The sequence below is a fragment of the Polyodon spathula genome, chromosome 5, assembly GCF_017654505.1.
Source record: "Polyodon spathula isolate WHYD16114869_AA chromosome 5, ASM1765450v1, whole genome shotgun sequence".
Lineage (NCBI taxonomy): Eukaryota > Metazoa > Chordata > Actinopteri > Acipenseriformes > Polyodontidae > Polyodon > Polyodon spathula.
The window spans coordinates 72,846,576-72,864,272 of NC_054538.1; the positions used below are offsets into that span (position 1 = coordinate 72,846,576).

The 17,697-nt window shown below is 39.7% G+C and overlaps 1 protein-coding gene across 1 annotated transcript in view; it reads left to right on the forward strand.

The window, feature by feature from the left end:
• ascc3 (activating signal cointegrator 1 complex subunit 3) overlaps positions 1–17,697 on the forward strand; it is a 260,436-nt gene that overhangs the window by 176,600 nt on the left and 66,139 nt on the right. The window contains exons 15-19 of the mRNA XM_041251261.1: positions 1,807–2,031; positions 9,553–9,672; positions 10,369–10,533; positions 13,132–13,218; positions 14,291–14,467. Of these exons, the coding sequence (XP_041107195.1) occupies positions 1,807–2,031; positions 9,553–9,672; positions 10,369–10,533; positions 13,132–13,218; positions 14,291–14,467 (774 nt within the window). The remainder of the gene's footprint in view (positions 1–1,806; positions 2,032–9,552; positions 9,673–10,368; positions 10,534–13,131; positions 13,219–14,290; positions 14,468–17,697) is intronic.

Here is a 17,697-nt window from a genome sequence, read left to right on the forward strand (position 1 = left end):
GCTGTATCAGGAAATACATAGTATGTTGTATTTAAGTTTTTCATTTCATGGTCATTGTGGCAGAGCACAGCTCTGCCCTTTAGAAATTGGCAGGGATGGGGTTAAATTCCCCTACCTGCCTGGGTTCATTGTGTTCAGGTGGCTGGGGTTGATTAGATGATTAGTTTAATTAATGGTCAATCAGCGCCCAGCCACCTGACATAAAAGGAGGCCTCTGCTTCTCATTTGAGGGGAGGGAGTTGAGGAAGCAGGTTGGTGTTTGTGGTTGTTTGTTAGTTTGAAAGTTTTGAATCCAGTGAAGGCATTGCCCAGGCTGGAAACCTTATTTTTTTGTAAGTTTTGTTTTTGCTTTATTTGTGTCTAAAGATCTTTGTTTTGCCCTTGTGCACTTTATTTTTGTGTTTTTTTTTTATAATAAAATTAGGATTTTTTTGAACTGCAGTCTGTCTCTGGGCCTCTTTCCACTCGCCAGCCTGCCACATTTGGTGTGAGAAGTGGGATAGCGCCACCTAGAGGCTCAGAGCAGTATTTTTTTTTTTTTGTTTTGTGAAATTTTTGGGATTTTTTTTTTTTTTTTTTTTTTTTTTTTTTTTTTTTAAACAAAACTTACAAAAAAATAAGGTTTCCAGCCTGGGCAATGCCTTCACTGGATTCAAAACTTTCAAACTAACAAACAACCACAAACACCAACCTGCTTCCTCAACTCCCTCCCCTCAAAGAGGAAACAGAGGCCTCCTTTTATGTCAGGTGGCTGGGCGCTGATTGACCATTAATTAAACTAATCATCTAATCAACCCCAGCCACCTGAACACAATGAACCCAGGCAGGTAGGGGAATTTAACCCTATCCCTGCCAATTTCTAAAGGGCAGAGCTGTGCTCTGCCACAGTCATTTATTAGAAAAAGTATGCACTGGGTACATATGTTTATACAGGCATCAGCTTTTATGAAATTCTTTCTGTTGATGAGAATATAACAATGATACAAAAACCAATGTTAAAATAGATAATACTCCAAATGCAACACATTGCATTGAAACAGACTTTTAAAAGGTAGTGTAAACAGATATGCATTGCTGAATATAGAAAGTTTAATCAATTAGTATTTGAAGTTTCAGCATTACATTCATGCTGAGAATCTTACAAAGACAATGCAGTGTAAAGTAGCATCCTCTATAGAATGTAATGCCAGCCGGCCCTCACGCAGCAGTGTTGCAGCCCAGGCAGTATCTCATTGTTATTTCTAATTAAGATGTGAAGGTGCTCGTCAGAAGTTTCCCTTTCCCCTGGCAAGGTTCTTTGCTGTACTACAGGGTACATCGCTCTCCGTCACTCAAACTGACACATGCTAGACATCATTAGCTTCACTTCCCTTTGAACAAAAGGAATGGGCTTTCTGGCCTCCTGACATTTATTCTCACTTAACATTTTGTTTTCAAGCTGCATTTGTTGTGTGCAGATTGCATTGTATACTGATGATACTGCTTTTAAGAGTCCTGTGACTTATTAAAGACATTTAATCGTATTGTTTTTGCTGTGTGCTAAAGAACTTAGTAATGAAATAACAAAAAAAATATTTCTTGCACAAAGGACATTTGATGCTATGTTAACCTTGTCATAGTTACCTGAATGTTAGATCACAACATTAATTTAAGTTCACCATTGATGATGTTGAGATTATGTGTGTACGTGTATATATATATATATATATATGAGAGAGAGAGAGAGAGAGAGAGAGAGAGAGAGAGAGAGAGAGAGCTGCTCCAATTAACATCTTTTTTTTTTTTTTTTTTTTTTTTTTAAAACAGGGCACACAGATCTACGATGCCAAGAGAGGCGCATTGGTTGATTTGGGAATTTTGGATGTTATGCAAATATTTGGACGTGCTGGTCGACCCCAGTTTGATAAATATGGAGAAGGCATCATTATCACAACTCATGAAAAGCTGAGCCATTACCTAACTCTGCTTACTCAGCAAAACCCCATTGAAAGTCAGTTTCTGGGGAGCCTGGCAGACAATCTGAATGCTGAGGTATTGTATAACTTTTCTCTTTTAAAATGTAGCAACTGGTAACATATGCCGACAAGGGATTTAGTATTTTAAAGGTACGCAGTAGCTCAGATTTTTCTAACCTTGTTGGCTAAAAGACCCATGCTCCAACCTGTGGGCTCGTAAGAGACAGAAAATGGCAAACAGACTGTAAGCCTAACTAGGATAACAATTTAATTGCTAGTATGTATAACCTGGTGCAAACTTTGCATTAAAGCAATAGTTGAACTCAATTTGGCCTCATTTACGTATACATTCACATACATTTATTATACATTGATATGATAAAAAAACTAAAATAATAATAAAAAATGCACTATTTATGGTCACCAGGTGGCAGCAATGAGTAGGTTTGTAGCCAGTACAACAAATGTAATACCACTAGGTGGCACTCCAAGATAGGAAATTGGTTATCCTCTGGAATAGATACGGTCAACTACAGCACCAGTTATTTCAGATTTCTATCGTTTGCATTTATAATACAATGTATATGGTGCTGCTTTCTAGTAAATACATACATCATGAAAGATAATTTTACTGAATTGAAAGCACAAACCATATATTTTTATTTCCATTATATATTTTTGATTATATTATTTTTTTGTATATGGCCCTTTTAATTAGCTTTGCATCTGTATGGTCTTAAGTCCAAGCCAAAAGATCACTCCAGGGGAAAGGACATCATGACCTGGCATTAATGCACTGCACACTTTAGGTCTTGTAAAATTCACATTGCCTGGGTTATAGGCACCAGGGCAGAGGTGGAAAGGGAGAAGTTAGGGAGAAGTTTGACATGTATTATCTTATAGTGTGATTTAGAGGTTGAATTGTGAAAACAAGAGGGTCGTTATTCTTAATACTAAAATTTTTTCACTGTATTTTTTGTTGAGGATAAACCCAAAAAAAAAAAACTTCCCAAAACACAATACAAAATCATAATACAAAAATTGAAACAAGCTGAAGTACTGTATATAGCTACATATAATTGTATTGGAAGTAGATGATGGTAATAATAATAATAATAATAATAATAATAATAATAATAATAATAATAATAATAATATAATAACTATTACATCTTTAAATAATCTGCGAAACTCGGAAAACGATTACAAACGCAAATCGAAAGTAAGTTTAAAAAAAAAAAAACAGTATGCCGTTCTCCATCGCCTTCAATATACGAATTTTTTACGATATATTTTTTATAAAATTATATAAGATATAAATATATATATATATATATATATATATATATTATTATACGGAATATATATTATATAATATTAAAGTAGGACTGTTCTGTAGTTGCCTATAAAAGAGAATATGGGGAATTGGTGCAGATTAACCTGGCAGCTGTAAACGAAACTGTATTGTTTTAGGAGAATATTCAAACATAGCCAATCTAGAAAAGGATACAAACTAAAGGAAACAACCGACCATAATGATTTTCAACGGCTCTTGTGGTTAATACAGCCGGTACTGGTTTTGCAGGGAGAATATGTTATGAGATTTGCTTATTTAAGTAATGGAGTGAAACACCAACTGATTTTGAAATGTGTTTGCAAATTTACTTTTCTGTTGATTCAAGTAGAGTGAGCTGCATGCAGATACACATAGCAGGGGGGATGTATGAAAAACAGACAATAAATACAAGCTCAAATCAAAGGTTCAGTTACTGTACCAGTTTTGGGTGATAAAAAAAAAAAAAAAATCAACAGGTTGAAAGACATACACAAATACATCTTGATTTATTTAACATAATTTAAAAGTGAACATTTTGCAGGTAAAATAACACTGGATTTTAAACTGATTCCAAAACAGAATTCTAGAAATGGGTTTAAATAAATGATTAAATCAACACTAAACAAATAAGTGATATGTCATTCTTATTTTAGTCACAGTATATAATATTATTGATTACTTTAATTAGAGTGCATCGGTTTCCAGCGTTAGGTACTCTGTAATATGACTTGCCTATTTTAAGCCCAATAGTTTGAAAGTGTTCTACCTTGAGGCTACAGCATTTATTCAGAGTTTCTTTCCACATTTCAACTTCATCTTTAATGCATGAGGTATTTTACTGTAAAAGTGCATCTTTCCCAATACAACACACTACCCAAGGACACAGTGCTTCAGATTCAGCATTTGAGCAGATGTTTTTTTGTTTAGTTTCTGAGGATGTGAAACATAAGGCTACAATGTTAATGTTATGCCTTGTTACATGACGTCTACCCATCCATTTAATGTAAGCATATTTTAAAATGATTCATTAAGACAAAATGCAATCAAAAGATTTCTGGGATTATTGTATTTCACCAAAAATGTTGCCTGTAAAATCCATTTGTCATTAATAAAACATTAACCGGGTTCTATGCAGTGCATCAAGACAAATTGCTGTGATTTGGGATTCCCTGCACAGCTTTTGTCGTGCTTCTGCAGGTTATCACTGAGGCAGACTTATTTAATGCATTCAGCAAGTCAGTATATGGTGACAATATATGCTTGATTTGAATGAAAACACTGCTCTAAACACACACAAAAAGACAAACAGTTCTCTATTAAGTACAAACCATTACCAAATGGATATGTACCTCTTTTGAGCCTATGATGCAGTGGTAACCTCTCCCCCGAGGGATCAAAAGGACTGCGCTCTCAGATCTCAGCGCCATTATTCCTTTCAAGACTCAGCTGACTGAGAGCCTTGTTCAGATAAGTACAGTTGTTGCTTATATCTGTATATATTTCGCATTCTATGTGTTTTTACACATAGAATGCGAAACATATTAAGCGAATTGCTGAAATAGTTTTTCTGTTTTCACGTATTTGTGCGCACTACAGCCTGTTCCTGGTTATGTCCCACTGCGACCTTGTGCCCCACGAGTAAGCCAGCGGCTCGTCACTCCTTCCCAGGGACCTAGAGTCATAAGTCGGCTGATTGTGTGCTCCCCTAGGCTGCATAGCTCCAGCTGAAACTTATTTGTCTCGTTTTGGTTGCTTTGCCAATACGTGATGGCTATATGTATTTTTATATAATTGTAATTATGTGAATTACTGTTTTTTGAAACAATTGTTTCTCATTGCTTTATTTCTGTTTTACAGATATTACGCGTTAGGCCTGTCTGTAACGTGGTGCTTGACACGCATACAGTAAGAGCAGCTGCTGGGCTCAGCAGCGCTGCGCAGACCGAGATACTAGCTTTGGATTTTTGTTGATTGTTTTATAACCACAATATCTCAGTGCCGCTTTGAGATATTGCTTGCTTCTTGCATCATGCCCAGGTTCCATCCCTGTGAGACATGCAAGTATAATCTGCCTGTGGTGATTGGCAGACTCCGAGCAGATGGGTAAAATCTGGGCAGCTGTTTCCCATCAGGGAACAATCGTCACGCAGTTACTGCAGGAGTGCTTGATGCCATCAGCCCTGCCTGCCAGTTGGGGCCTCACAGGGTTGCAAGTGCATATTGGCCACATGAGGACATACTGACTCTGAGGAGGCGGGAGATCAGGAGCTGATGTTCCAGTCTGAGGACATTGTGTGAGACAGCACGTCCCCAGCGGTGAAGCCCTCCCTGTCAGCAGCGTTCATGCCGCTCTTCGAGGGCCACTGCAACTTTTCAAGTGCCGTGGCCTACAGCAGGGGAAACAAGGCAATCCATCTTTGAGGAGCTTAGCACCTCTCCCATAAACCCCACTCCATGAGATCCAAATCCTCCTCGGACCATCTGGCGATCGATAGCGCCTGCTATGTCCTGTTCGATGGATACATGTTACATGACGGGGAAAAGCTGGGCCTGGCCCATTTTCCGCCTGCTGAGGAGTGCATTGCTACTATGGTCCAAGTACCTAATTTGGCCCTGCTGTCCAAAGACACTGCCTACCCTCACAAGCAATACCGGGTTTTTGAGGCGATCCTCAAGGCGACCTACTCGGCCGGGGCATTCGCTGCAAGTTTATGGAACTACAACAGTATCCTGGTAACCTACCAGTCGCATTTGCTGCGGTCCGTTTCAACAAACCCTAGACCCTTGCCACAACAGCAGGATGAGCTGCGCCTTATGAAGAAAATCCTGCTCTAGTTGTCTAAGCTCAACGGACAGGCTGTAGACAGAAACCTGGATGCAGTGGTAGCTGCCCACAGGCAGCTTTGGCTTTCGCAGGCAACTGTGCCTGACAGGGACACAGCACCACTGTTGGATGCCCCGATCACTCCAGGGCATGCGTTCAGTCCAGCGTTGGACAAGATGCTGCAGTGCTCTCATTGCGCACACGAATCCATTAAGGAGCTGGTTCGCCTGCTTCCCAAGTGACCACCTCTGGTGCGTAAACTAGCAGCAAACTGGTGCTCTAGGGCCTAACAGCTTCAAAGACTGCCACAGCCAGCTGCGGCTGCTGCTAGTGATGATTTTGGGAACCAGCTCGCAGATGCTCGTTGCTAAGGCCGTAATAGGTTCGGCCGTCCTGTGCAGAGACAGAAGTTGCAGGCCAAGTCTCAGGTGAAGCAGCTCCACGAGCCTTCTCGAAGTGCATGGAAGCTATTTTGGCTCCACTGAGATTCAAAGGCATCAGAGTACTCAATTATCTGGCTGATCTGTGCCGAGTCTCCAGCACAGGCAGAGGCCCACATAGAACTTGTCACCGGCCAACTCCATCGGTTGGCCCTTATGGTGAATCATGCAAAGAGCCGGCTGACACATTCCCGGACAGCCTCCTATCTGGGAGTGTGCTTGGACTCCCAAGTCCATGCTGGCCACTCTGGCGGACGGCAGAGTGCAGGGAATAGCCACCTGTTTGGAACTCTTTCAGCTCAGCAGAGCACTAGTGGTAGTGACATACCAGAAACTTCTGGCCCTGATGGCGTTGCAGTTTCCCAGACCCGCCCATTGGGTCTCCTCACATGTATCCTGTGCAGGCCTGGTTCAACAGCAAGGTCTTCCAGCCCTTGTTGAACCACGACCGCCTATTGACAATGTTCCACCTCTGTCTAAGGGCACTCTCTTGGTGGAAACAGCAGGCCCATCTACACCTAGGCATAGCGCTGGGCAGTGCCGAAAGAAGGGAGGTCATCACCACGGATATGTTCAGCCAGGACTGGGGCACCTTGTGGAATGGCCAAGGTGTGCAAGGTGTGTGGAACCTCCCATGGGGCCTTGCAGACAGGAGGTTCAAGGGAGACATGTGCTTGTCCACACAGACAACATGACAGTGGTGGCCTACATCAACCACCAGGACGGCCTGTGATCACCCAGTCTCCATCGCTTGGCTCACAAGCTTTTGCTGTGGGTGTACAAGAACCTCCTCTTACTGCGGGCAATTCACCTCCCTGGAGGGACAAACTGGGCACCCATCCTCCTCTCAAGGGCAGTCCTCAGCTGCTGAGAGAGGAGGCTTCACCCCAAAGTTGAGAGCCTCATCCGAGAGGTTTAGGAAAGCAGAGACAGGCCACTTTGCCTTTGCCTCCATAATAGGAGGCAGGAAACCCCTAGAAAGAGATGCCTTGGCACACCAGTGGCTGAGGCAGCTGTTATACGCCTTCCCACCGCTCGCACTGCTCCCGCTGTGTTTGGAGAAAATCAGGCAGGACCAGGCCAAGGTGCTCCTAGTCCCATTATCCCGATATGGTGTCGTGGTTCAATACCACGGCTTGTCCTATGGCAGTAATAGTGAAATATTTGCAGAAAATCCCCCTCCACATTAAAGGTCTATCCGGCAGCTATTTCAGCTTCCCATGTCAAGATTGATTCGGTCTCTCCAGGAGCTCACTTCCTGTCGGGGAAATTTATGAAGAACATTGTCCCTCACTGGTGCTTAATGAAGACTCCATTTGATCCCCTGCATTCAGCTGTGCTGAAATTTGTATCAATTAAAGTGGCTTTCTTGCTTGCTTTCACAAAGCAATAAGTGAGATGCAGGCATTGCTGTATTCCAAAAGCCTGCTTAATTTTTGTCAAAGTAGATAGCAGCCAGTCAGGACTGCCTGTGAACTTGCCAACTTGCCCTCTCCAGAGAGGTTCCCTGCCTATTCCACCAGGGGCCTTGCAACTTTGTGGGCTTTATTCCAGTGTGCATCTGTCAAGAATATACGCAGTGCGGCGGTGTGGACTACTCCCCATACCGTCACTGGGTTCTACTGACTTAATTTCGTGGATCCTCAAAACCCTGGTTTTGGAACTGGAGTGTTAAGGTTGGCTTCCTTTCGGCTTAGCCTTGTAGCATCCTGATTGTTCTGCAGTCTTGCCCTTGCGATGGCATTGGTACTCTCACCCATTCCACAATGGTTACATTTCGTGCTTGAAAGGGAACGTTAGGTTATTATCATAACCTAGGTTCTCTGAAATAGAAATCTAACCATTACCCTTCGAGATCACTGCATCCATGATTGCAGCAGGCTTGAAGGAAAAATGATGCTGAGATCTGTGAGCACAGTCCTTTTGATCCCTCGAGGGCGGGGTCTCGACGGCATCACACTCTCAAAGAGCAGCTGTGGAATACAATATTCAGGATTAAGGAGGTAAACACTCATTCGGTAATGGTTACATTTCTATTTCAGGGAACCAGGGTTATGATAATAACCTAATGTTTTATTTGTTTGTTATTATGGAGCAAAACACAGGCACACATGTTGAACATTTCAAAGGACTGGAATACATAACATTAAGTAGAGACAGACTTATTTTAGTTTATTTACTTTGCGCCCACAAGGCCAGCACAGATACATCTCAATAGTGCAGCACTAATACAAAGAAAGACCAAAGACCTTAGCCTTAGCTTATTGGAAATTCTGTTCAACTTCCCGTTTCACACCCCAATAAGTATGGAAACATGTCAAGTTTATCTTGCAGCTTTTTTTCTTATAGTAGTAAATTAATAAATAATGCTGAAAATGATGATTTATAAATTAAAATAATTGGCCGTTCAATTGATTCAGACTATAGCCGATTTAAATACCACCATCCTTTTAATAACTAAAAAAGACCCACTAGGTCATTGTACATATTTTTACAGACAGAAATGTTCTAATGAGACATAGATGACCACTTTCCAGAGCCTTGGTTCACAAATTTGAATTATCTCAGTGACAGTATATCTGTTTATAAGTTAAAGCGCCTTTATATGTTTTAATATTTGTATGATTCCCTGTTTTTTAACTCATCTCAATAAACCCTTTTATTGATTCCCAGCTTTACAAAACAAAGTACATAGCAGCTGGATTTTAAAGTATTTAGTCATAAAGAGAAGACTGTTGGTCAGGTTTACTAACTATGGACAAAAGTCAGAGGTACATTCGGGCAAAGCCTGATTTAAGGTTCTGTACACTGCATGCTTTCAAGGGACAATATGAAATCTGATGGAATATAAAGTAAAAAGGAAATGTGAAATGGGTGTAATGGTAGGAGGTGTCATTATAGTTTCACCTATATCACTAATGTAATTAAGTATTTTGGAAATTATTGTCAGGTGTCATTTTAAAGTTGTTGTATATTATCATTTATTTGTTATTTCAGGTTGCATTGGGAACTGTAACAAATGTAGAAGAGGCAGTAAAGTGGCTCAGCTATACATACCTGTATGTGCGGATGAGAGCCAACCCATTAGTCTACGGTATCAACCACAAAGCACACCAGGTAAATTTTATTATTTTTTTGCATTTTTATTTTTTTGCAGTGTATCTGGTTTTGTTGTAAGACCACAATACTATGAAAGAGCAAATATTTGTCTGTCCTCGCCCAGAGACAGCAATCATTCTTTATGTCTGTAAAGAAAACTTTCTCCCAGTAGAAGGAAACAAAGGAAACCAAACCAGTATTGTCTTTGTGACTCACCCTGTTTATTTACTTGGAGAGAATAAAAACAGAAGAATGCATTTGCGAAATACGACGCATTAGCAGCTCAGAGTTACTGCCTGTTCCTCTAACAGCAGCTATCATGCTTCACTGCATGTGAAATATAGGCTGGATGAATTGGTAAATGCTATTATCTAATCCTAATGGAAAAAAGAGGTAACTCAGAAAATACAGCCAATTTAAACTGATCTTACTACATGGTTTCTTCAGATTTATGTTTTTGACATGTGTAATTCCCATCTGACCATATCAACTGGCAGGACCTAGATATTTGTACTATAAAGCAGAGTGTTGAAACAGAGGGAAAGCAAAATAACATCTGCTTAATAAAAGAAATATAGTAAAAACTAAAAGAAATAAAAATAGTGCTGATTGTCATTGTGCTGATAAACTGCATCAAGAGCATAAGTAATGAAGATACAAAGGAGGAATTTCTCTACTGAAAGATTTTGGTAACCCATGAATTCTCTTTACTAGATGGATCCTGGTCTGGAGATGTACAGGCAAGAGCTTGTCCTGGAGGCAGGACGAAAGCTTGACAAAGCCAGAATGATCCGATTTGAAGAGAGGACTGGGTACTTTTCTTCAACAGATTTAGGCCGAACTGCTAGCCACTACTACATTAAATACAACACAATGGAGGTACACCAACAACAGCTATGTTCTTGAAATGATTATGCAATCATTTTCTTTTTTCTGTTTGTTTGTTCACTTTCAAGTATGAAATTTAACCATTACATAATCAGTGTTTACCACCTGAAAACCCGAAACCTGAATATTCTATACTAATGCTGCTCAGAAGAGCCTGTGAAGCAGTCAAGCCTGCCCCCGAGGGTATAAATGACTGTGCGTACAGATCTCAGCATCATGTTTCCTTTCATGAACTGACCTGTCAGGAGAACCTATTCAGATAAGTACTTGTTACTTTTTCTGCTCTAGATTTTCACATTTTATTGTGTTTTTACACAAATTATATGTGATATTAAAGTAATCGCTGTATTCGTTTTACTAATTACGTGTATTTGTGCACTACAACCTGGTCTTTGTTATGTCTTGCTGCGGTCTTGTACACTGCATTGCTACTTGCATGATGCCTGGATTTTATCCCTGTGAGACATGCAAGACCAGGCTGCTGGCGAACTGCAGTTTCTGCGGGTTTTGTGCACATTTCTCCAAGTGCACGCTGGAGAAATATGTCTCCCGCAGCTCTACAGAACGTTCTGTATTCCTCACTTCTGCACAGCACTCTTCCCCATCACCCTCTGGTAGAGAGGTGGCTGCATCCTCATCCCATGGCCCTGTGCCGATGGAGAGCGGATGACGCACCCTAGACAGTAGCACACAAGCTGTCTTCTTCGTCCTCCTCTGCCTCTACTCCTGGCAGGGCAATTTTTAAAAGGAGCTCAGCGACTTCAGCTGCATATGAAAGATGTTGTTCCTTGCTGGTGGCTTAATGTGGTACATTAAGCCACTCCCTCCATTTGAGCCCTAGCATTCAGCTGAGCTGAACTTTTTATCACTGAAAGCTGCATTCTTGCTTGCAATCACCTCTGCAAAGCGGGTGAAAGCCTGCTTAATTTTTGATGAAGCCAGGACAAAGTTTACTCTCTGTACCAGCCCTGCTTTTTTGCCAAAGACTGTCTCTGCATTTCATGTCAACCAGTCTGTGGAACTGCAGGCATTCCATCCACCTCCTTTCTAGTCTGACAGAGAGCAGCAGTCCGAACAATTTTTTGTTTGTTATGGTTCCAAGACCCATGGTCAAGCCCTGTCTAAGCAGAAGCTGTTCAAATGGATAACAGACGCAGTCAGGACTGCCTATTGCAACAGCTTGGGTATTCTCACCCATTAGGTAGTGGTTATATTTCATACTTGAAAAGGAACATTAGGTTATTACACTATGTAACACAATTTTTGTTCCTGGGTAGTAAGTGTTATTTCCTAATTGCTTATGCCTCAAAAGTATAGAAAATGGCTATTATTCCCCACAAACTTTGCTTTTGTGACCGGGACCCGGGATAGTGTATTTACAGTATAATTGTAAATCTCGAAAAACTACTCACTTCTAAATCTTTTGTAGTCATCTTTGTATTACTTTAGTATAAATACATGTTAATTTGGATTCATATGTTGTTTTTTTCTGACTTTATGTGAACGAAAAGACACACATTTGCCCATTTTCCCATTGGAAATAGTGATAGTTTGAAATATCACTGTCCTGGTCACAAAAGCAAAGTTTGTGGGGAATAATAGCCATGTTCTATACTTTTGAGGCATAAGCAATTAGGAAATAACACTAACTACCCAGGAACAAAAAAAAAATTTTTTTTTGTTACACAGTGTTATCATAACCCTGGTTCCCTGAAATAAAAATGTAACCATTAACCTTCAAGGTTGCTGTGTCCATGATTGCAGCAGGCTTGAAGGAAAAATGAGATCTGTGTGCGCAGTACTTTATACCCTCAGGGGCGGGCATGACTGCGTCACAGCCATGGCTCAGCAGCGTTGTTAGATCTTCTTCAGGTTTCGGGTCTTTAGGAGGTAAACACCAATTAGGTAATGGTTACATTTCTATTTCAGGGAACCAGGGTTATCCTAATCTTTATCTTTATCTCTGTCTTTCTTAGTCTCTTGCCTTTGAATTGTTTTGTCAAAAAAGCACATTGGTCTAGAAACACACTACTACAGTGAACCTGCTGCCTCTTTGCTAAAATAAAAAAAGATTGATTCACAAATGGAAATATTCATTTCAATTCTTGCAACTTTAATTGATGATCATATTTATTATGTTGAAAATTACATCTTTTCCAACCCGATACATTCCTTTTTACTCTACTAAATGTTTTTCAGAACTGTCATCATTAGGAAAATGCAGGAGATTATTAATCTCTGCTGCAGAATGCATTTTATAATTTGTTTGCTATGACTTTCAAATTATGACATACGTAGATCTAAAACTGAAATTTTAAAGGAACAATATTGTATCTTTGCATTTAGCTATATTATATGCTTTTAGATAATAATTATTTCACAGAGAGGATTGCCATAGCTACTGCTTTCTTCTGTCAATCTGGTTCAATTTACAAAACTTATATATATTTGAAATGTGAAGATGTTGAGAATGTATTACTGATATTTTTAAAATTCAGAATGTAAATAAATATATTATCACTGCTTTTAGTCCCTAGTTTATTCTGGTGGATACTGTAATTTCATTTTTGTTTTGTTTTTTCTAAAAAGACATTCAATGAACTGTTTGGCGCCCACAAAACAGAAGCTGACATCTTCAATATAGTGTCTAAAGCAGAAGAATTTGAGCAGGTCAAGGTAAGATGGCTGAAGGGCAGTATTGATCAAAATCCTGAGTGCTGTTTGAGGGATCAGCTCAAATCCCAATGAACAAGCAAGTATTCCATGTTGCTGTAAAATGCAAAAAGTCTTTCTTTGAAAACTGAAAAGTGAGCCCAAGTGTGGTTCTATTGCTACAATAGGTAATGGATTAGCTGCTAAAAAAGGAAAACGATGTGAAAGTTCATCCCACCAGAGCAGCAGTGTGGAAAGGCTTTCCTACTGAGTTGAGACATAGTGTCGTCTCTTAACTCTTTATTTCCTGCACTGACTGATTCCATGATAAACATTTTGCTCAGAAAGTTCATTATTAGCCAGCCTGGAGTAACTCATGATTAACGGGGCTCTTAGATGGGTCTGTTTGTGTTTTGTTTATAAGTTACTGATGAAGCCAAGTACATTCCTGACACACTGTTCCGTGTCCCTTTTATGAGGGTGCAGGCACCTTTTAAAATAATGAGGTGAAAAGCAGAGATTGTACGTGAACAAAGTGTGTCAATGTTACTGGAAAAGGCCAACCTGATTTAATGCAAAGGTTATGAACAGCTTATTAGCATTATTTCTGAATGGCTCTTAAAAGTGACAAATCGAAACGCTTACAGATGTTTTATTAGTCTTTCACTGTACAGTGAGTGCAGTTGGTATAGTTTAGGTGTGTTGTTTACAGCAGTGTTCCCTTGTCTGTTTGTTTTTTCCTCTTTTGCTTAATGATAATACTGGTCCATTCTACAAATACCAATATTTTTGGGATGAAATTGTATTCAATCAGAGACAATCACAGAATCCCTGTATTAGATCTCAAGCTTGGTAATCACTATGCTCAAGACACACTCCATTAGCTGGTTTCAAAGATATTGATTAGCACTAGTGTTAGACTACTTTACCTAAAATAACATTAGTTAGTCAAAGATCAGTAATAATCATAAGATATTGATTTTAAATTTGTATTGAATTATAGGTGTGACAAGGATGTTTCTTGATGTCACTTTGTGACTGAGTGTATTATTTGTGTATGCACATTTACGTAATTATGTACATATTTATCTATCAGGTGAGGGATGAAGAAATGGAAGAACTAGAGCAGTTGCTAAACAACTACTGCGAGCTCCCTGCTGCCGGTGGGGTAGAAAATGGCTATGGAAAAATCAACATTCTGCTTCAAACATACATCGGACGTGGCGAGGTGGACAGCTTCTCCCTAATCTCAGACCTCTCTTACGTTGCTCAGGTAAGAAGACGACTGTTTCCTTTGCAGTAAAACTGGATGCAGTATTATAGAGATATGATGGAAAATGATTTCCCAGTTGAGACAGCAGTGGGTTATGTGTATATTACCCACTGGAGGTCACTTCAACCCAAGAGGTAGTTGTGTTCAACTACAATGAAAACTCCAATATCTGTTTTATTAAGTCTTTAAAATCAGTTTGTGGTTCTTCAGTGATTTATTTATTTATTTATTTTAAGCCATGTTTTTGTACAGGTGTATTTATTGCTGGCCTGTTTGTGTGCACAAACTTTTTTTTAATCATGGGACCCAGTATTAAAGAATAGGGTTACAATTTTCAATCTAATGGTTTAATACATATTATATTTTAACAACTTGACCTTACAAAAATGCCCTTCATTGATCCAATGGTAAGGAGAAGAGGTGCTAATTGAGACTTCTTGTTTTGTTTCTTTACTTATCAGACGACAGTGGTAACATGGTCTGGTTCATTAGTACACCCTTGTTAAAGTCTCACCCCATAACCACTGATAAAGCTGGAAGTAGCCAGCTACTACTTACTACTACTGAGGTGGTGAGTGTCTGGATTATAGTATGACACAAAGGTTTTTGTTTTCTCATTGGTATGAAAGGAGCTCTTACTTTCTGATTTGACAAAGGAAGATGATCCAGCAGTTACTTAATGTTCACTGCAAGACTCCTTGTTGGTCGGAAGCAGAAACCAGTTAAAATGACAGCCACTCAGACTAGAGCTGTTCCCTGGCGGGCAGGGGAGGGGCTTAAAGAATTGGAAATCCATTTACAGAAAATAACGTATCCATTCTCTCTACCACATAATAAGTTAGGGAGCATTTTTCATATTACCTTTTTATATTAACTATTATGCCATTTAGATGAGATGTGGTATATTAGTTAATCGTAGGTTTCCAGACCGAATAAAGTTGTATGGTAATCAGCACTCTGTCCAGTTCGGACCCTAGCATATTACATTAATGAAATGTTGGAGGCAGTCTGAACAATTTTTGGTCTGATATGAGGCCCAAGTCCCATGGTCAAGCCTTGTCTAAGCAAGCTGTCCAAATGGATAGACTGCATATGAGCGAGCCAACTTGCTCCCACCAGAAAAGCTCACTGCCCATTCCACCAGGAACATGGAAACTTCGTGGGCTTTGTTCCAGAATGCATCTGTCAAGGACATTTGCAATGCAGCGGTTTGTGGCTACTCTACAGACTTAATGTCGTGGATCCTTAAAGCCCTGGTTTTGGAATTATTATTATTATTATTATTATTATTATTATTATTATTATTATTATTATTGATTTCTTAGGAGGCACCCTTATCAAGGGTGACTTACAATTGTTACAGTTATATCTTATATATTTTTTTTTTTTTTTAACATAGTTACCCATTTATACAGTTGGGTTTTTACTGGAGCAATCTAGCTAAACTACCTTGCTCAAGGGTACAGCAGCAGTGTCTCCCACCATAACCCTCCGGTCAGGAGTCCAGAGCCCTAACCACTACTCCACACTGCTGCACGGTGGAGTACCATCCTTAACACTCTAGTATCCCGAACTAGAGTGTTAAAGACGGTTTCACAGTCGACTTTTACAACACAGGCATAGAGGTGAGTTCTCCCTCAATTTCTTTGCCCTAGCTACTTGTTACTGGGGTTCTGAATAGTAACGCACAGGACATTCCGGTCGTGCGGCAATCTTGCCCTTGCGACAGCTTGGGTATGCTGACCCATTTGGTAATGGTTACATTTCGTACGTTGAGTTATTATCACGACCCTGGTTCCCTGAAATAGAAATGTAACCATTAGCCTTCAAGGTCACTGCGTCCATAATTGCAGCAGGCTTGAAGGAAAATTGACGCTGAGATCTGTGCGCGCAGTCCTTTATACCCTCAGAGGCGGGCATGACTGCATCACAGGGTCTGCTGAGCGGCTGTGTTATATCTTCTTCAGGTTTCCGGCCTTTATGATGTAAACACCCATTCGGTAATGGTTACGTTTCTATTTCAGGGAATCAGGGTTATGGTAATATCCTAACTTTCTCAAACAATGCTGTTGTTTTGGCCTACAGATATAGCCATTTTATAATTCAAAGCACCAGCTAAATAAACATGCTTAAGGTAAATGTAATCAATTAAAAAATGTCACCTCATATTTGTGAAGTGCCTAAAATAAACACAGTCAAAACACTGGATATCTTAGGGGGAAAAAAAATAATAATAATAATTTAATTGCTGTATGAGAAGTTTGCATTATCTCAAAAATTGTATACTTTATAAAAGATTTGATGCAAATGTTGTATGTGAACTCACAGCACCCCGTGTTGCTGCTCATACTTTAAAAGTAATGCGTTTGTGGGAAAGGATGTTGAACACGCTTTGTCATATAGTATATATATATATATATATATATATATATATATATATATATATATATATATATATATATACATATAATACACACACACACACAGTGCCTTGCAAAAGTATTCAGACCCCTGACCAATTCTCTCATATTACTGAATTACAAATGGTACATTGAAATTTCGTTCTGTTTGATATTTTATTTTTAAACACTGAAACTCAGAATCAGTTATTGTAAGGTGACATTGGGTTTATGTTGGGAAATATTTTTAAGAAAAATAAAAAAACTGAAATATCTTGCTTGCATAAGTATTCAACCCCTGTGCTGTGGAAGCTCCCAGTTTGCACCGATGAAAGAAATTGCCCTAACGAGGACACAATTACCTTACCATTGGCCTCCACCTGTGAACCATTAAAGTTGCTGTCACATTTTCTGGATAAAAACCCCACTGTTGAAGGATCATTGGTAAGGCTGTGAATCTGAAGGAAAATGAAGACCAAAGAGCATTCTACAGAAGTTAGATAAAGTAATACAAATGCATAGATTAGGGAAAGGGTACAAAATAATATCCAAGTGTTTGGATATCCCAGTGAGCACAGTTGGATCAATAATCAGGAAGTGGAAGCTGCATCACACCACCCCAGGCACTGCCAAGAAAAGGCCGTCCCTCAAAACTCAGCGCTCAAACAAGGAGACTTGTGAGAGAAGCCACAGAGGCCAACAATCACTTTGAAGGAGCTACAGAGTTCAGTGGCTGGAAGTGGAGTAATGGTGCACCAGTCAATCATATCAAGAGCTCTGCATAACACTGACCTGTATGGGAGGGTGGCAAGAAAGAGGCAGTTACTCAAA